The sequence below is a fragment of the Oncorhynchus kisutch genome, linkage group LG30 (genome assembly GCF_002021735.2).
Source record: "Oncorhynchus kisutch isolate 150728-3 linkage group LG30, Okis_V2, whole genome shotgun sequence".
Classification (NCBI taxonomy): Eukaryota; Metazoa; Chordata; class Actinopteri; order Salmoniformes; family Salmonidae; genus Oncorhynchus; species Oncorhynchus kisutch.
Window position 1 is genome coordinate 23238476 of NC_034203.2, and position 21448 is coordinate 23259923.

Here is a 21448-nt window from a genome sequence, read left to right on the forward strand (position 1 = left end):
GAAATGGCATTTTTGTGCCCCCCCAGTATTATCATTGGAATATTATAAAAAACAAAGCAATGATGTGCTTTAGGACCATGCGGATGCTACCAAGCAGTCGAAGGCTATTTGGAGTGTTTATATCCGACTGGATAAAAAAAAAATATATATTATGCCCCCCCACTTCTTGCGCTGCCGGTATGACTGTAATAGATACATGCAGACACAGCATCAAATACTGGAGTTTGATACTGCTGGTATTGGATATGACTGTAAAGGTAAGTCTCACAGACGTTCATACCTGAACCGCACCTTTATTTGCAAAGGTAGAGTACATGATCAGTGAATACATTCAATGTATAGGCTACAATGTGGGAATCTCATGCTTGGTATTAACTACATGTAACTACATGCATCCTTGGCGCAATAAAGTTATATTATATTCTACTCAATCCATAGGTTTCATTAAATCCATTCAGACTGTTTTGAACACTCTCCATTCCTTTGGAACTTAGTGTATAATATTTACTGTTCATTATTTTATTGTTTTGGCAATGTAAACATATGAGAGAGGCAGCACACTCAGTCACCTCTGAACAGTCTGAGCAGGACAGGACCTTGGAGTGTTCCTCACTCATAGCACTGTGCTGCTCCCTCTTCACTAACTAGGCATTGTTGTCTCTCTCCTCCCACTCAGAAGTTATTGATACATAGTGGAGAAACTTCCGAAAGATTTTAGGATTATATTTCCTGCTGGTAATATTCCCACTATAGCTCCACTTTCTCTGCAGGATGGTACAAATCACTACCTCTTGGTCTGCCAGAATAAACCAACAGAAAAACACACCTGCAATGTTCTTAAAGATGGCGATTAAAGTTTTGATTGTATCTCAAAAACGCAGAAATAGCAATGCTAACATTTGGCCTCCTAAAAATCTCTCTCCAGTACTAGCTCTCCATCCTCCCCATTCACAGTTTCTCTCCTTCTTTCCTCTCCTCTTCTCCAGAACTTGTACCAGAACAGGTTTCTCGGACTTGGACGAGCAGCAATGGCATCCCCGTCACGTTCGTCCCAGAACCGCCGGCGCTGTAAGCACCCGATCCGCCACAGCTACAATCCCGAGCAGTTCCCGAACGTCAACTTCCAGAACGGCTTTCCTGAGGTCGTGGCAACTATGCACCGCTCCACCAGCGACACAGACCTGGTGACATCACACAGCCGTTCAACGCTCACCGTCAGCACCTCGCTCTATGCCATCGGTCAGACCCAGGACATCCTCATCTGCTGGGACATCAAGGAGGAGGTGGACGCTGGGGATTGGATTGGCATGTACCTCATCGGTGAGCACTGCCATAACAGTGATTTTCATAGAAGGGACCAAAGCAATACGTAATAGTAGATGATAGTGAGGCAGCTAGAGACAGTGAGATGAAGAGCAGCTTATTTCAAATCTTGTAAGCTGTTACACATACTGCATGTGATCTTCTTTGGAGTTAGCTTTTGGGGAAGAGGAATAGGTGTGTAGGACAATAACTAGAATGTGTTCATTCAAGTCTACAGTATTTGAAAGGGACTGTATGTACACTACATAGAGAGCAATGCGATGACTATGTCATGTTAGGTCAGGTCATGTCCAGTCTGCCTTCCCTTATCATTTGAGGTTATCTGAAGGTGGTGTTGTGGTGCTCAAGACAGTTAATGTTACGTATCCACAGGGAACTGACAATGCTTGTGTGATACTGTAATGGGACTTTGTATCTCACCTTCACCTCCCTCCCTTTCGACTCTCTCAGAAGAAGTTTCGTCTGAGAACTTTCTAGACTACAAGAGCCGCGGAGTGAATGGTTCGCACAAGGGCCAGATAGTGTGGAAAATTGAGGCCAACTCGTATTTTGTGGAGCGTAAGTGCATTTCTGGAAATACATCCAAAACCAGCTACATTACAGTACACTACATCCCCCACACACTGAGAGAGCTGTTTTATAACGGATGTAGCATCTGCCACTCAGAACAGGACACTGCTTTGTCAGTGCATAATGTAAATCTTTACATACAGTGGGGCAAAAAAGTATTTAGTCAGCCACCAATTGTGCAAGTTCTCCCACTTAAAAAGATGAGAGAGGCCTGTAATTTTCATCATAGGTACACCTCAACTATGACAGACAAAATAAGAAGAAAAAATCCAGAAAATCAAATTGTAGGATTTTTTATGAATTTATTTGCAAACTATGGTGGAAAATAAGTATTTGGTCAATAACAAAAGTTTTTCTCAATACTTTGTTATATACCCTTTGTTGGCAATGACAGAGGTCAAACGTTTTCTGTAAGTCTTCACAAGGTTTTCACACACTGTTGCTGGTATTTTGGCCCATTCCTCCATGCAGATCTCCTCTAGAGCATTGATGTTTTGGGGCTGTTGCTGGGCAACATGGACTTTCAACTCCCTCCAAAGATTTTGTATGGGGTTGAGATCTGGAGACTGGCTAGGCCACTCCAGGACCTTGAAATGCTTCTTACGAAGCCACTCCTTCGTTGCCCGGGCGGTGTGTTTGGGATCATTGTCATGCTGAAAGACCCAGCCACGTTTCATCTTCAATGCCCTTGCTGATGGAAAGAGGTTTTCACTCAAAATCTCACAATACATGGCCCCATTCATTCTTTCCTTTACACGGATCAGTCGTCCTGGTCCCTTTGCAGATAAACAGCACCAAAGCATGTTTCCACACCCATGCTTCACAGTAGGTATGGTGTTCTTTGGATGCAACTCAGCATTCTTTGTCCTCCAAACACGACGAGCTGAGTTTTTACTAAAAAGTTATATTTTGGTTTGATCTGACCATATGACATTCTCCCAATCTTCTTCTGGATCCTCCAAATGCTCTCTAGCAAACTTCAGACGGGCCTGGACATGTACTGGCTTAAGCTGGGGGACACATCTGGCACTGCAGGATTTGAGTCCCTTGCAGCATAGTGTGTTATTGATGGTAGGTTTTGTTACTTTGGCCCTAGCTCTCTGCAGGTCATTCACTAGGTCCCCCCGTGTGGTTCTGGGATTTTTGCTCACCGTTCTTGTGATCATTTTGACCCCACGGGGTGAGATCTTGCGTGGAGCCCCAGATCGAGGGAGATTATCAGTGGTCTTGTATGTCTTCCATTTCCTAATAATTGCTCCCACAATTGATTTCTTCAAACCAAGCTGCTTACCTATTGCAGATTCAGTCTTCCCAGCCTGGTGCAGGTCTACAATTTTGTTTCTGGTGTCCTTTGACAGCTCTTTGGTCTTGGCCATAGTGGAGTTTGGAGTGTGACTGTTTGAGGTTGTGGACAGGTGTCTTTTATACTGATAACAAGTTCAAACAGGTGCCATTAATACAGGTAACGAGTGGAGGACAGAGGAGCCTCTTAAAGAAGAAGTTACAAGTCTGTGAGAGCCAGAAATCTTGCTTGTTTGTAGGTGACCAAATACTTATATTCCACCATAATTTGCAAATAAATTTATTAAAAATCCTACAATGTGATTTTCTAGATGTTTTTCCCTCATTTTGTCTGTCATAGTTGAAGTGTACCTATGATGAAAATTACAGGCCTCTCTCATCTTTTTAAGTGGGAGAACTTGCACAATTGGTGGCTGACTAAATACTTTTTTGCCCCACTGTAACACTGAAACTATCTCATAACTATTTTGTTTCTCATTACCATTGTGACCATTTTGTATCTTCAGACTTCCATAAGTTTCAGGATTTCCCTTTAGAATCACAAATCCTTCTTACTCTGTACAGATTAAAGCAAATCTATTTGGAAGAGATTCCCATAAATAAAATAATTGACATCATTTATACAGCCAAATGATCCCATTAGTTCCTTTAGACTAGAGAACCGACACTGACTGTATAGTACAGTAGGCCCCGGTGTGGACAGCTCTGCTTAGACACAAAGTGCAGCTATGAGTAACTACCATTGTGCTATCCTCCTCTCATCTGGTTCTGCTAAAGTAATACGTTGTCATCTGTGGGTGATTTTGTTATTTAGCTAACACTGCTTATTGTTTATTTACCTAAAGTAAGACTCATCCCTCAAAGAGCTCCTCCCACCTCATCAGTGGGTGGTAAATAAAGGTAAATAAATAAAATCAGTAGGGACAGCTCATTCGCAAGAATCAGATATCTATCAATCAATCAATCACATTTATTTATAAAGCCCTTTTTACATCAGCCGATATAAAAGAAACCCAGCCTTAAACCCCAAACAGCAAGCAATGCAGATGTAGAAGTACGGTGGCTAACAAAAACTCCCTAGAAAGGCCAGAACCTATGAAGAAACCTAGAGAGGAACCAGGCTCTGAGGGGTGGCCAGTCCTCTTCTGGCTGTGCCGGGTGGAGATTATAACAGAACATGGCCAAGATGTTAAAACGTTCATAGATGACCAGCGGGGTCAGATAAAAAATAATCACAGTGGTTGTAGAGGGTGCAACAGGTCAGCACCTCAGCAGTAAATGTCAGTTAGCTTTTCATAGCCGATCATTCATAGTTAGAGACAGCAGGTGCGGTAGAGAGAGTCCAAAACAGCAGGTCCGGGACAAGGTAGCACGTCCAGTGAACAGGTCCGGGTTCCATAGCCGCAGGCAGAACAGTTGAAACTGGAGCAGCAGCACGGCCAGGTGGACTGGGGACAGCAAGGAGTCATCATGCCAGGTAGTCCTGAGGCATGGTCCTAGGGCTCAGGTCCTCCGAGAGAAAAAGAAAGAGAGAGAGAATTAGAGAGAGTATACTTAAATTCACACAGGACATCGGAAAAAACATGAGAAATGCTCCAGATATAAAAGACTCACCCTTGCCCCCCGACACATAAACTACTGTAGCATAAATACCCGAACAGGGCCAAACAGACAGGATATAAAATCACCCACTTTGCCAAGGCACAGCCCCCACACCACCAACCAATTTTTTTAACTAGGCAAGTCAGCTAAGAACAAATCCTTATTTTCAATGACATTCTAGGAACAGTGGGTTAACTGTCTGTTCAGGGGCAGAACAACAGATTTTTACCTTGTCAGCTCAGGGGTTTGAACTTGCAACCTTTCGGTTACTAGTCCAACGCTCTAACCACTAGGCTAACCTACTACTCTGAGACAAGGCCGAGTATAGCCCACGAAACGAACCTGAGGGGGTGTGCCAACCCAGACAGGAAGATCACGTCAGTGACTCAACACACTCAAGTGACGCACCCCTCCTAGGGACGGCATGGAAGAGCACCAGTATGCCAGTGACTCAGCCCCCGTAATAGGGTTAGAGGCAGAGAATCCCAGTGGAGAGAGGGGAACCGGCCAGGCAGAGACAGCAATCAATCTTTTGGCCAATACCATTCGCTGGTGCCTGTGTGCCACCCTGTAGGCTCAATGGTGTTGATTCTCAAGCATCTCCATTTAGCTACCACAGTAGATTAACAGCTTGGAAAGCAGCCACTGAGATTCTTATCTCTGTGTAATTAAATTGATAGTATTATCTCTCTGTGTAATTAAATAGATAGTATTATCTCTCTGTGTAATTAAAGGGATAGTATTATCTCTCTGTGTCAGGCTCCGCTGCTAATAACCATGTAGCTGAGGACCGTCTGCTCTCTTTCCCCCAGTTTATTGGCATGCTGCTCACAACAGCTTTCTTAGGTCACGCTGGTGTGTCTCTGGTCTGTTTTTGAGAGCTTTCCAACTGTGAAACCTGATAAAGGTGCCAATAAACAGAGAAATAGTGTATAATGCAAACAGTAGGTCATTCTAAAAAGATAGGACAATCTCTCTCCTGTTCTTAAACTAACCTCTGTCCTCTCTTCTGTCATCTGTCTCTTCTTTCCTCTCAGTGGAGACCAAGATCTGTTTTAAATACTACCATGGTGTGAGCGGGGCCCTGCGAGCCACCACCCCCAGTTTGACTGTGAAGAACCCCTCAGTTCCGGTGAGCATGTAGGACTACTTAGTCCCAGCCTGGTATTAGTGCTACTGTACATGGGCTCTATATGTTCATATGGGCTTCTCAAGGGGCACCGAAGGAAAGAGTTTGGGAATGAACAACGGATCTACTGTATGTCTTTCCATCTAAAGGATATATTTTTCCATTGTCTGGGTTGAAGCTTATCACTAGAGCCTAGAGTGGTAAGAAAAGTAAGAAGAAAAATCCTGACTGTTCCAGAAAGGGGTTAGAATGTCATCTGTTGTCCAGTGTTACCTGGATTACTAGGGGTTATCAGATGTGATTTAAAGGGCAGATATAATGGGTTTAGCAATCCATTAGATTGGTTACCCTTCTTTTCTCATTGACTGGAAAATAAAATCCTGAAATTGAAAGTGGTGCTAAGTGTAAATTATTATATGCTTATTGGCTGGTTGCTCATTGCCTGTCTTGAGAGAGATCACACACAGACAGACAGCAGTCTGAGAGATAGACAGACAGATACGCCACAGCCAGAGGTGAACAGAGAGGGGAATCAGATAATGTCCTTGTGTTGTCCCTGTGGAGTATACTGTAGTAGAGGTCCCCTGTGGGCACTCCAGCTGTCTGCTGGAGGCCCACTGCAGCCAGGGAGTGAAATGCATTAGCCCAGGCCTATGCAGGCCCTGCCCCCACAGCCTACATACCCCCCCACTGCTATAATGACTACTCACTTGTCCGCCTAGAGATCCCACCCAGAGGAACAATCTCAGAGAAACACATCAATGCCACAGCCTGTCAAAATGCCATTGTATTGTTACTGCTGTGATGGTGTGTGTGCGTTTGCATATGACCCTTATCCTCCACCCCCATCTCTCAGTGGCCCTCCATCTCTCAGTGGCCCTCCATCTCTCAGTGGCCCTCCATCATCTCTCAGTGGCCCTCCATCATCTCTCAAGGGCCCTCCATCATCTCTCAGTGGCCCTCCATCTTCTCTCAGTGGCTATTTTCCACAAATCCACCTGCCTCCTATAAAGATCCTTAGGCATGCTTACACCTGTGGAGGAGCAACAGGGAGGAGAGGTGCTGTAAAGGCGGGCGCTGATGTGACTTGTTCTTTCTCTCTCTCTCTCTCTCTCTCTCTCTCTAACCCTCTCTCTCTCTCTCTAACCCTCTCTCTCTCTCTCTCTCTAACCCTCTCTCTCTCTCTCTCTCTAACCCTCTCTCTCTCTCTCTCTCTAACCCTCTCTCTCTCGCACTCTCTCTCTAACCCTCTCTCTCTCGCTCTCTATCTCTCTCTAACCCTCTCTTTCTTTCGCTCTCTCTTTCTCACCCTCTCTCTGTGTAGGTGTTTAAGCCCGTCACAAATGAAGAAGTCCCCCAGAGCACAGGCAGCAGAAGACTCATTAGCTTCTCCCTCTCAGGTGAGCATGCCCCTCCCCCTACCACCACGTTACCTTGGCAACGCGTCTCTACAGGGTTGGGCCAGCACACGTGCCAGCATTACTGTGGCAAAGGGCAACACACAGCTTGTGTCTCCATAGCAACTCATCCCAGGATTCAGATACAGTACTATCATCCATCTGGAGTACATCATGTGCATTACAGGAAGGAATGTTCTGTGCCAACTGGCATGATACAGAATGCTAGCAGTTAGAGAAATATCGACAAACCCACACTTACATGATGAAAAGGATTCCTTTCTCCTAACACTTCCATACTTAAATGCGGCTGTTTCATTCCCAAACGCTGCATGAAGAAATACATCACATCTGTAGAAATGTCACAAAAACATCCTAACATGCTGACTCATCATAGGAAAAGCACAGTGAGTCTATAGTGCTAAGTGTTTCCGACAGTCCTGAGTTGAGTTGGATTCCTAACTGAGGGATGCAGCAGCAGCAGCAGTAGAGGCATGATCCAGTTCCACCTGATTCACAGTGAGGTAGTGCAGATGAAAGGTGGGTGTGACAGCTTGCTCAGTCGTGTATCCGAACGATTCTCTCCCCCCACGGCTGCATGGGAGATGTCAGGGGGAGGCAGATGGGATTTCAGACAGCAGCTCTTCCCCTTTCGTCTTCAGCTTTGATCAACACAGGCTTACAAATCCTGAACAAACATACTGACTGTAGTAGTCCCTGTCTGGTCCCAGATCACTGGGAGGCTATGCTACTGTATGACATGGCTGTCACAAATATTACAGAGCAGAGTTGGAGAGAAGTTCAAGTTAAATGCAACGCTATGCAAAATAATAATTCTGTCTAGACCTATTTTTCAGGGTGAGTTATTCTGTCTCTGCTCTGCTATAGTAGAACATACTACTACTATTGTAGAAGTACAGCATACTGTGGCAACACAGGATATTGGACCAAATTGATTTGCAGAGCTAAAAGGAACATTCTCTTTCTCAAGGACATTCCTGCTGACTGCACTCTTCTCTTCTTTGTTAGAAGTATGGGATTTTCTTAGGCCGTTAAAGGTGTAATTTTAAAGCCGTTTATCCTCATCGTCTCCTCCTCTATACTCTTATCGTCTCTGGTAGATTTCCACGCAACGGGGCTGAAGAAAGGGATGTTCTTCAACCCTGACCCCTACCTGAAGATCGCCATCCATCCCGGCAGGAACAGCATCTTTCCAGCGCTGCCACACCACGGCCAGGAGAAACGCTCCAGCATCGTCTGTAACACCATCAACCCCCGCTGGCAGAGAGAGGTGAGAGGAGGGCCCTGACAAGGCTTTATATTCTATGTGTTCCAAGACAATTGTTGCTATCTGGCTCGAAGGACTATGAAAAAGCAAGCAACCTTGAGTATGCTCTCTGTAACAGGGCAATAAAGTCAGGCAGAGTGACAGTCTTAGGGTGCTTTATACAATATGTTATACAGGTACTGTTGACCTGGAACCATATGGAAACACTAACTGGGATGTACAGAATTTACACAGGTGTAACCAAAGTAGTTTTTATTGTTTTTGCTCAAGAGAACAAGTGCTGAAAATGGGTTACAACAGTTGTGGTTTGGTTGTGATGAGTTGATAGCACTATCCCTGCAACATACAGTGCATTCAGGAAGTATTCAGACCCTAGTATATTTTATTTCTTCCTCATCAATCTACACACAGTACCCAATAATGACAAAGCAAAAACAGGTTTTTAGACTTTTTTTTGCTGTAACTATCACATTCACATTTACTCAATACTTTGTTGAAGCACATTAGGCAGCGATTACAGCCTCCAGTCTTCTTCGGTATGACACTACAAGCTTGGCACACCTGTATTTGGGGAGTTTCTCCCATTCTTCTCTGCAGATCCTCTCAAGCTCAGGTCTCTCAGGTTTCAGGTCTCTCTAGAGATGTTCAAATCCGGGCTCTGGCTGAGCCACTCAAGGACATTCAGAGACATGTCCCGCAGCCACTCCTGCGTTGTCTTGGCTGTGTGTGCTTAGGGCCCCAGTCTGAGGTCCTGAGCACTCTGGAGCAGGTTTTCATCAAGGACCTCTCTGTACTTTGCTCCGTTCATCTTTGCTGACGAGACTCCTAGTCCCTGCAGCTGAAAAATGGTGGTGCCAGGTTTCCTCCAGACGTGACGCTTGGCATTCAGGCCAAAGAGTTCAATCTTGATTTCATCAGACCAGAGAATCTTGTTTCTCATGGTCTGAGAGTATTTAGGTGCCTTTTGACAAACTTCAAGTGGGCTGTCATGTGCCTTTTACTGAGGAGTGTCTTACATCTGGCCACTCTACCATAAAGGTCTGATTGGTGGAGTGCTGCAGAGATGGTTGTCCTTCTGGAAGGTTTACCCATCTCCACAGAGGAACTCTAGAGCTCTGTCAGAGGGACCATCGGGTTCTTGGTCACCTACCTGACCAAGGTCCTTTCCCCCTGATTGTGTGGTCGAGCGGCCAGCTCTAGGAAGAGTCTTGGTGGTTCCAAACTTCTTCCATTTAAGAATGATGTAGGCCACTATGTTCTGGGGACCTTCAATGCTGCAGACATTTTTTCATACCCTTTCCCAGATCTGTACCTTGACACAATCCTTTCTCGGGGGTCTACGGACAATTCCTTCGACCTCATGGCTTTGTTTTTGCTCTGACATTCACTGTCAAATGTGGGATCTTATATAGACGTGTGTGCCTTTCCAAATTAATGTCCAATCAATTGAATTTCCCACTCCAATCAAGTTGTAGAAATATCTCAAAGATGATCAATGGAAACAGGATGTACCTGAGCTCAATTTCGATTCTCATAGCAAAGGGTCTGAATACATTAGCAAAAATGTCTAAAAACCTGTTTTTGCTTTGTAATTATGGGGTATTGTTTGTAGATTGCTGAGGAAATGTTTTACTTAATCCATTTTCGAAAATGTCAAGGGATGTGAATCCTTTCCGAAGGCACTGTATACTTAAAAAAAAAATACAATGAGTGCACAAAACATTAGGAACACCCACTCTTTCCATGACGTAGACTGACCAGGTGAATCCAGGGCTGTGTTCGAATACCCATACTGTATACTACATACTTAATGAGTATATACATACTACATACTATTAGTTAATTTTAGTATACAGTAAGCGAACGGTATTGTTTCAGTTGATCGTACTAGAGCTTCGCCTGTCTACTGGAAGTTGATGCTGTTGCTATGCAACCTCTTGCTAGCTTGTTAGCATATCAAATGACTAGCTAAATATTTTATGATTTTCGGTGTGTTTGTAAATTCAATCTGGTGTGGCAGAGTGCACTCTGGGTGTTCGTAAATCCAGAACATTGTCAGATTGTCCGTTCGTAAATTTAGAGCGTTTCGCTCTCGGAGCGTTCAATTGTAGTCAAGCAGCCAAGTTAACTGGCTAACGTTGACTATATACTTCCAAAAACAAATGAGAAAACACCTCACTCTAACCATTTTACTTGCCCTAGCAGAGCTGGTTAGGCTGTTTTCGTGTTATCCAGAGCGTTGGTGACTGTAACTGTGCCGCTGGCAAAAATGTAATTGCTATTTTTTTTGCCGAAGTTTACAGACACCGGCCATATTCAATGGGTGTTAAGCGTTTGTAAATGTATCAGTTATTCTGCGGGAGAGTCCTCTGAAATCTGAGTAGATATCCAGAATTAACCACGTCCATTTAAACGCAAAATGACTATACCACTTAGCTAAGAATTGTGTGAATAATCAATTCAATAAACGTAGGGTAGTTAGTTAGATAGCATATAGTTAATATACTGCCTGGCAAGTTCGATGTATTAGTAGCCAACTAATGTTAGGTAACTAGCTAACATACCGGTAGATGCTGCTGTAATGCTATGCGGTTCATAAGGATAGCATAGCTAACAAATTGTCAACCAACATAACATGCAATGTAACTTATTTGAAAGTCATTACTTTATTACATTGCCCAACATTTTCTTAACATTTGACATAATTAGTTAAAGCAATGAGTTTGTATCCGCTCGTTGGACTTCTTTGATTCGGCTGCATATTTTCCGCCATTTTCTACAAATCTGAAAATGTTGTGAAGCCTTGTCCATTTTCTGAAGAATTGCATTATGGTCCCTAAAAGCACTGAAATAATGTCCACTGCTTGTATACTTCATATTTTGGTGAATTTAGTTCGACATCCGTGAACTTTTGGCATACTAACTTTATCCATGCTATGACCAATAACTATATACTCAATTCACTATATACTCAATTCTCAAGTCACATATAGTACGGTTAGTGCAGTTAGTATGAGTATTTGAACACAGCTCAGGTGAAAGCTATTATCTCTTATTGGCTTGTCTAGTTAAATAAAGGTTAAATATGATAAATAAAAATGTAAATGATTGATGTCACCTGTTAAATCCACTTCAATCAGTGTAGATGACGGGGAGGAGACAGTTTAAAGTACGATTTTTAAGCCTTGAGACAATTGAGACATGAACTGTGTATGATTGCCATTCAGAGGGTGAATGGGCAAGACAAAAGATGTAAGTGCCTTTGAACAGGGTATGTTAGTAGGTGCCAGGCGCACTGGTTTGAGTATGTTAAGAACTGCAACGCTGCTGGGTTTTTCACGCTCAACAGTTTCCTGTGTGTATCAAGAATAGTCCACCACCCAAAGGACATCCAGCCAACTTGACACAACTGTGGAAGCATTGGAGTCAACATGGGCAGGAAGCATTTGAGTCAACATGGGCGGGAATCGTTGGAGTTAACATGGGCCAGCATCCCTGTGGAACGCGTTCACACCTTGTAGAGTCCATGCCTGACGAATTGAGGCTGTTCTGATGGCAAAAAGGGGTGGAACGTAATATTAGAAAGGTGTTCCTAATATTTTGTACATTCAGTGAGTGTGTATGAATGTCACAGTGTTGTTTGGTGAGCGATATTAATTTGAGGAACAATGTGTATTGTAAGGGATGCTGAGATCTCATTAAATCCATCCGCTGTGTTCCTCCTCCTCATCATGGGGGGATTTACATTTACACTGCTAATGAGGAGAGTGCTTTGGAGGGCAGACAGGCAGGCACGCAGGCAGGCAGAGATAGACAGAGAGGGAGCGAGAGAGAGAGATTTGAGGAAGGTAGAGGGGGTAGGAGGATAAGTGGGAAAGAGGAGGAATTTTATTTTACATGTCTCTTGGAGAGAGGGAAGGGAAAAGACGTTTGAGGGACTGGCAGGCAGTAGGCCTATTAACATTTGACTTGTTTAGGGAGGGATATTCCCCTCCCTCGCTGTATCTCCTTTTCCTGAACACAGCAGTACTCCCTCCCTCCCTGGCTGTATCTCCTCCTCCTGAACACAGCAGTACTCCCTCCCTCCCTGCCTGTATCTCCTCCTCCTGAACACAGCAGTACTCCCTCCCTCCCTGGCTGTATCTCCTCCTCCTGAACACAGCAGTACTCCCTCCCTCCCTGGCTGTATCTCCTCCTCCTGAACACAGCAGTACTCCCTCCCTCCCTGGCTGTATCTCCTCCTCCTGAACACAGCAGTACTCCCTCCCTCCCTGGCTGTATCTCCTCCTCCTGAACACAGCAGTACTCCCTCCCTCCCTGGCTGTATCTCCTCCTCCTGAACACAGCAGTACTCCCTCCCTCCCTGGCTGTATCTCCTCCTCCTGAACACAGCAGTACTCCCTCCCTCCCTGGCTGTATCTCCTCCTCCTGAACACAGCAGTACTCCCTCTCTCCCTGGCTGTATCTCCTCCTCCTGAACACAGCAGTACTCCCTCCCGCCCTGGCTGTATCTCCTCCTCCTGAACACAGCAGTACTCACTCCCTCCCTGCCTGTATCTCCTCCTCCTGAACACAGCAGTACTCCCTCCCTCCCTGCCTGTATCTCCTCCTCCTGAACACAGCAGTACCCCCCTCCCTCCCTGCCTGTATCTCCTTCCCTCCTTCCCTCCTTCCCTGCCTCTTTATATTCTTCATCATTACCCTTCTTCCACTTCCTTTACTCAGCAGACAGTGTCTCCTTCTGATTCAGGGGCTTCGGTTTCGAAAGCTATTTCAAGGACAAGAACAGTCAAAATGCATTATAATTTATAATGTATGAATTATACATTTACACCGTGACTCAGAGTTTCCTCATGTGATAATCCTCTTTTATTACCATGCTGGTAAAAATCACCTCTCTCTCCCTATAATAGGCTATTACTGGGTTACCGGTACTCATTTAGCTAATAGTTCAATTATGTGGTGTCGCCCTGAAAGGGCAGGAAATGTGTCACGGACCCAGCTCTGCTTTGGTACAGTATCAACACCCCTTCAGTATATTGAGGGGAAGGATATAGCAGTGCCACTCTGTATTCTTGGAAATTATCAGTATTGATAAGGGGAGGTATGACACCTGCGGTGATGGTTTCTGGTGGCTTCATGCTGGATCTGACTGTATAATGAAGAGTTTAGCTAATAGAGTAGGTCCCTCCCTCTTCGTGTCTCCCTCTTGTACCTTGAAATTATCCAGGGCTTCTGTGAGGAAGGCTGAAAGCAGCGGAAAAGTGCACCCTACTCCCTCACCCTCCCCTGTTTGATATTCAGATCAGCCGCAGCCTTCCTTCGCTCCCTCAAGACTCCCTGACAGAGAGAGTCATGGGAGTACAGGTAAGGGCACACATCAGTACAGGCCAGGGTTATATATAAACCACAGCACCCCACCACCACCAGCTTTCTGCCTCTCAGGCACACTGTGCATCCCAAATGGCACCCTATTTTCTAGTGCACTACTTTTGACCAGCGCCCATCTACTATATAAGGAATAGGGTGCCATTTGGAATGCAAACAGCCTCACACCATCGTCATGTTCTATTCTCAGCAGCTGAAACACTTTTCAATAATAGATCTCCCCCTCTGTCTCCCAAATAGCACCCTATTCCCTTTACAGTGCACTTATCTTTACCACAACCCACTCTGGTCAAAAGTAGTGCACTATATAGGGACTAGGGTACTATTTGGGATGTAGACACTCCATCTTCCTATAGGGCTCCAGAATCACATCACATGACTGTATGCTGCAATCACAAATTAATATTTATTTCTCATACCATTCTTCGTTCTTGCATAAACATAATGCTGAAGCTGAATTTTATTTCTGGGTGTTGTTCATGGGGCAGCAGCACAAGGCAACCTTCGTTTCCAAAGGTTAACGATGGGTACCGGCTGTGGCGCTTCGATTAATTGATCCATTATTAAGGCCTCTTTATAACATGTGCTGTTCCATCCAGACACATACAGTGCCTTCGGGAAGTATTCAGACCCCTTGATGTTTTCCACATTTTGATGCGTTACAGCCTTATTCTAAAATGGATTGGAAAAAATAGTAATCCTCAGCAATCTACACTCAATAGCCCATAATGACAAAGCGAAAACGGGTATTTAGATATTTTTAGCACATTTTTGCTAAAATATTTACCGTTGAAGTTGGAAGATTACCTACACCTAGGCTGGAGTCATTAAAACTCCTTTTTCAACCACTTCCCAAATTTCAAACGATAGTTTTGGCAAATCGGTTACGGCATCTTCTTTGTGCATGACACAACTAATTTTTCCAACAAGTGTTTACAGACAGATTATTTCACTGTATCACAATTCCAGTGTGTCAGAAGTTTACATACACTACGTTGACTGTGCCTTTAAACAGCTTGGAAAATTCCATAAAGGCATGTCATGGCTTTAGAAGCTTCTGATAGGCTAATTTACATCATTTGAGTCATTTGGAGGTGTACCTGTGGATGTATTTCAAGGCCTACCTTCAAACTCAGTGCCTCTTTGCTTGACATCATGGAAAAATCAAAAGAAATCTCCAAGACCTCAGGAAAAAAAAATTGTGGACCTCCACAAGTCTGGTTCATCCTTGGGAGCAGTTTCCAAATGCCTGAAGGTACCACGTTCATCTGTACAAACAATAGTAAGCAAGTATCAACACCATGGGACCACGCAGCCGTCATACTGCTCAGGAAGGAGACGCGTTCTGTCTCCTAGAGATGAACATACTTTGGTGCAAAAAGTGCAAATCAATCCCAGAACAACAGCAAAGGACCTTGTGAAGATGCTGGAGGAAACAGGTACAAAAGTATCTATATCCACAGTAAAACGAGTCCTATATCGACATAACCTGAAAAGCCGCTCAGCAAGGAAGAAGCCACTGCTCCAAAACCGCCATAAAAAAAAACAGACTACAGTTTGCAACTGCACATGGGGACAAAGGTCGTACTTTTTGGAGAAATGTCCTCTGGTCTGATGAAACAAAAATAATGACCATCATTATGTTTGGAGGAAAAAGGGGGAGGCTTGCAAGCCGAAGAATACCATCCCATCCGTGAAGTACGGGGGTGGCAGCATCATCATGTGGGGGTGCTTTTGGCAAGAGGGACTGGTGCACTTCACAAAATGTATGACATCATAAGGACGGAAAATTATGTGGATACATTGAAGCAACATCTCAAAAAAGCTTGGTCGCAAATGGGTCTTCCAAATGGACAATGACGCCAAGCATACTTCCAAAGTTGTGGTAAAATGGCTTAAGGACAACAAAGTCAAGGTATTGGAGTGGCCATCACAAAGCCCTGACCTCAATCCCATTGAAAATGTGTGGTCAGAAATGAAAAAGAGTGTGCGAGCAAGGAGGCCTACAAACTTGATCCAGTTACACCAGCTCTGTTCGGAGGAATGGGCCAAAATTCACCCAACTTATTGTGGGAAGCTTGTGGAAGGCTACCCAAAACGTTTGACCCAAGTTGAACAATTTAAAGGCAATGCTACCAAATACTAATTGAGTGTATGTAAACTTCTGACCCACTGAGAATGTGATGAAAGAAATAAAAGCTGAAATAAATCACTCTATTATTCTGACATTTCACATTCTTAAAATAAAGTGGTGATCCTAACTGACCTAAAACAGGGATTTTTTACTAGGATTAACGTCAGGAATTGTGAAAACTGAGTTTAAATGTTTTTGGCTAAGGTGTATGTAAACGTCCGACTTCCACTCTACATACTGTAAATATTCTGACCCTTTGCTATGAGACTCGAAATTGACTCGAAATTCATCATCCTTGAGATGTTTCTACAACTTAATCCACCTGTGGTAAATTCAATTGATTGGACATGATTTGGAAAGGCACACACCTCTCTATATAAGGTCTCGCAGTTGACAGTGCATGTCAGAGCAAAAACCAAGCCATGAAGTCAAATACATTTTCCGTAGAACTCAGAGACAGGATTGTGTCGAGGCACTGATCTGGGGTAGGTTAGAAAAAAATGTCTGCAGCATTGAAGGTCCTCAAGAACACAATGGCCTCCATCATTCTTAAATGGAAGAAGTTGGGAACCACCAAGACTCTTCCTAGAACTGGCCACCCAGCGAAACTGAGCAATCGGAGGAAAGGGTCCTTGGTCAGGTAGGTGCCCAAGATCCCGATGGTCACTCTGACAGAGCTCTAGAGTTCCTCTGTGGAGATGGGTAAACCTTCCAGAATGACAACCATCTCTGCAGCACTCCACCAATCAGGGCTTTATGGTAGAGTGCCAGACGGAAGCCCCTCCTTAGTAAAAAGGCACATGACAGCCCACTTGGAGTTTGTCAAAAGGCACCAAAAGACTCTCAGACCATGAGAAACAAGATTCTCTTGTAAGATGAAATCAAGCTTGAACTCTTTTCCCTGAATGCCAAGCGTCACGTTTGGAGGAATCCTGGCACCATCCCTACGGTGAAGCATGGTGGTGGCAACATCATGCTGTGGGGATGTTGTTCAGTGGCAGGGATTGCGAAACTAGTCAGGATCGAGGCAACGATGAACAGAGCAAAGTACAGAGAGATCTTTGATGAAAACCTGCTCCAGAGCACTCAGGACCTCAGACAGGTTGCGAAGGTTAACCCTCCAACAGGACAACGACTCTTAAGCACACAGCCAAGATAACGCAGGAGTGGCTTCGGAAAACAAGTCTCTGAATGTCCTTAAGTGGCCCAGCCAGACCCCGGACTTGAACCTGATCGAACATCTCTGGAGAGACCTGAAAATAGCTGTGCAACAATGCTCCCCATCCAACCTGACAGAGCTTGTGAGGATCTTTGGAGAAGAATGGGAGAAACTCCCCAAATACAGGTGTGCCAAGCGTGTAGCGCCATACCCAAGAAGACTCAAGGGTGTAATAGCTGCCAAAGGTACCTCAATAAAGTACTGAGTAAAGGGTCGGAATACTTATGAAAATATATTATATTTTTATAAATCAGCAACAACAACAAAAAATGGTTTTGCATTGTCATTATGGGGTATTGTGTGTAGATTGATGAGGGAAAAAAACAATTTCATAAATTTTAGATTAAGGTTGTAACAAAATGTGGAAAAGGTCAAGTGGCCTAATACTTTCCGAAGGCACTGTATGCATGTACATGCTATCTGCAGAACATGGACATCAATTTATGTTAGCTAGCACATAAAGTCACTGAGACAAACCTCTCTTGTCCCAATATGCTTTATGACCAAGATTTGCCTGATTGGTCTACTATCGGTTGGTTTACTTGAACATTTTACTATTAGCCTTTCATGTTTTTGACACTTTGCCCAGGTTATTTGTGTGTTTGTGAGAGCCAGAAATCTCTAGTTTAAAACAGACGTTTATTGTGAGTTTTTTATTATGCTGATTTGATATCCGCGGGGGTGCGGACACCAACTCTAGGGGTTAAATTAAGGAATCTCTCTTCACTTGTGAATCTTGGTTTGGGTTGAACAATTAGTCTAGACTCACCCAGCCATTACATTACAGCCTGTGGCCTACAGTAAAAGTGAAAGTCAATCATCCTGATAATAACTAACACAGGCCCATTCCCCTACAGTCATTGGCCCATGCAGCTAGGCCTGTCTGCTTGCTTGTGATGATGCTGCAGGTTCAGAATACACTGACCTTGAATCATCACACTAACACACTAGTAACTAGGAGAGTGGTGGTATAATCCATGATTAGTATGACTACCGCCCAATGGCGGTCTGTGCCGTTTAAGATGAGGCGTATGATACATTTTTTATGAGCATGATCTTATTTCTATTGCAGCATATTAGATGACTCGTTCATATTCCATTTACCCAGCTAAATGTAACATGGATAGGTTTAGGCTACTTACTACATGATACTTACATTTTCCCTATCATTCCCCATCATGAGGTTGCTACAACCTAGCCTATGAATCAAAGTTTACAATGTAGGTGCAAAGAAATTTGAGTAATCAAGGTGACAGACATGGACATATTCAATACAGCCTTGCACAATATTGCCTGCATCTAGCTGATTTAGGGTGTAATCATTAGTCCAACAGTTGCAAACAAATTTCTATTGGACAAATTCAGGTATGTTAATCTCCGTTTCTTTCCGTTGGCTTCCTTTTAAGAAACGTTTTTCAACAGAATCGGTGGAATGAATACACCCCTGATCACATGCAAACACAGTTCACTTTCATAGCAGCCAGATTGTTGTAAAATTCCTTCTCGCATCTACTCTCTCTCCTCCTCTCACCTTTTCGCTTCGCTTGTAGACTTCAGTGCACAACACGTCAGTTGTCTGTGTCCAGGCATTAAAACTTTTTCAAGCCAAACCTTCATATCATAACCACCACACACAGCCTACATCATTGTCACCATTAGCTGGCGTCAAGTCAACATAGCTACTAGAACTAACGCGTTAGTAAACCCGCTACAATCATGCAGTACAGTGTACAGTTTGCAAGCAGTTTAGCAATTTTACCGGCGGACCCTGGTGGCAATAAATGAATTAAAGGTAAAGCTTACCTTGACTTGGAAGAGCTCCAGTGTTGGATAGCCATATTGAGCTAGGTAACATACTGTAGCATCCCTCTCTGTTTGAGTAGGCTAAACTAGCTAGCTAGCTACATTTGCTAGCTAGGTGAAAGTTTTAAAAATCTCTCTTTCTCTTGCTTCTGCAATTATATTGGTTAAAAACTATTTTCTCTCTCTCTCTCTCTCTCTCTCTCTCTCTCTCTCTCTCTCTCTCTCTCTCTCTCTCTCTCTCTCTCTCTCTCTCTCTCTCTTTGAGTCAACTACACACCACATTTTATGCACTGCAGTGCCATCTAGTTGTAGCTTATGCTTTCAGTACTAAAATTCATTCTCTGATCCTTTGATTGGGTGGACAACATGTCAGTTCATGCTGCAATAGCTCTGATAGGTTGGAGGACGTCCTCCGGAAGTTGTAATAATTACTTTGAAGTCTATGGAAGGAGGTGAGAACCACGAGCCTCCTAGGTTTTGTATTGAAGTCAATGTACCCAGAGGAGGATGGGAACTAGTTGTCCTCCGGCTACACCATGGAGCTACCCTACAGAGTGCTTTTGAGGCTACTGTAGACCTTAATTCAAAAGTGTGTTTTAATCAATTATTTGGTGACGTGAATATATTTAGTGTAGTTTTATCTCAAATTAAAATCATAGCAAATTTTATTTGTCACATACACATGGTTAGCAGATGTTAATGCAAGTGTAGCGAAATGCTTGTGCTTCTAGTTCCGACAATGCAGTAATAACCAACGAGTAATCTAACCTAACAATTTCACAACAGCTACCTTATACACACACAAGTGTAAAGGGATGAAGAATATGTACATAAAGATATATGAATGAGTGATGGTACAGAACGGCATAGGCAAGATGCAGTAGATGGTATCGAGTACAGTATATACATATGAGATGAGTAATGTAGGGTATGTAAACATATAAAAGTGAAATTGTTTAAAGTGGCTAGTGAAAAATGTATTACATAAAGATGGCAAGATGCAGTAGATGGTATAGAGTACAGTATATACATATGAGATGAGTAATGTAGGGTATGTAAACATATAAAAGTGGCATTGTTTAAAGTGGCTAGTGATACATGTATTACATAAAGATGGCAAGATGCAGTAGATGGTATAGAGTACAGTATATACATATGAGATTAGTAATGTAGGGTATGTAAACATTATATTAAGTGGCATTGTTTAAAGTGGCTAGTGATACATTTTTTACATCAATTTTTCCATTATTAAAGTGGCTGGAATTGAGTCAGTATGTTGGCAGCAGCCACTCAATGTTAGTGGTGGCTGTTTAAGAGTCTGATGGCCTTGAGATAGAAGCTGTTTTTCAGTCTCTTGGTCCCTGCTTTGATGCACCTGTACTGACCTCGTCTTCTGGATGATAGCAGGGTGTACAGGCAGTGGCTCGTGTGGTTGTTGTCCTTGATGATCTTTATGGCCTTCCTGTGACATCGGGTGGTGTAGGTGTCCTGGACGGCAGGTAGTTTTCTCACGGTGATGCATTGTGCAGACCTCTCTACCCTCTGGAGAGCCTTACGGTTGTGGGCGGAGCAGTTGCTCTCGACAGGATGCTCTCGATTGTGCATCTGTAAAAGTTTGTGAGTGCTTTTGATGACAAGCCAAATTTCTTAAGCCTCCTGTGGTTGAAGAAACGCTGCTGCGCCTTCTTCACCACGCTGTCTGTGTGGGAGGACAAATTCAGTTTGTCTGTGATGTGTACGCAGAGGAACTTAAAACTTTCTACCCTCTCCACTACTGTCCCGTTGATGTGGAAAGGGGGGTGCTCCCTCTGCTGTTTCCTGAAGTCCACGATCATCTCCTTTGTTTTGTTGACGTTGAGTGTGAGGTTATTTTCCTGACACCACACTCCGAGGGCCCTCACCTCCTCTCTGTAGGCAGTTTCGTAGTTGTTGTTAATCAAGCCTACCACTGTCGTCTGCAAACTTGATGATTGAGTTGGAGGCGTGCATGGCCACGCAGTCGTGGGTGAACAGGGAGTACAGGAGAGGGCTCAGAACGCACCCTTGTGGGGCCCCAGTGTTGAGGATCAGAGGGGTGGAGATGTTGTTACCTACCCTCACCACCTGGGGGCGGCCCGTCAGGAAGTCCAGTACCCAGTTGCGCAGGGCGGGGTCGAGACCCAGGGTCTCGAGCTTGATGACGAGTTCGGAGGGTACTATGGTGTTAAATGCTGAGTTGTAGTCAATTAACAGCATTCTCACATAGGAATTCCTCTTGTCCAGATGGGTTAGGACAGTGTGCATTGTGGTTGCG

The 21448-nt window shown here is 43.9% G+C and overlaps 1 protein-coding gene across 1 annotated transcript in view; it reads left to right on the top strand.

Moving 5' to 3' along the window:
* Positions 1 to 21448, top strand: part of LOC109874707 (E3 ubiquitin-protein ligase HECW1-like) — a 65425-nt gene that overhangs the window by 11380 nt on the left and 32597 nt on the right. Inside the window, exons 2-6 of the mRNA XM_031810815.1 lie at positions 987 to 1320; positions 1774 to 1881; positions 5835 to 5929; positions 7251 to 7326; positions 8445 to 8614. Coding sequence (XP_031666675.1) covers positions 987 to 1320; positions 1774 to 1881; positions 5835 to 5929; positions 7251 to 7326; positions 8445 to 8614 — 783 coding nt within the window. The remainder of the gene's footprint in view (positions 1 to 986; positions 1321 to 1773; positions 1882 to 5834; positions 5930 to 7250; positions 7327 to 8444; positions 8615 to 21448) is intronic.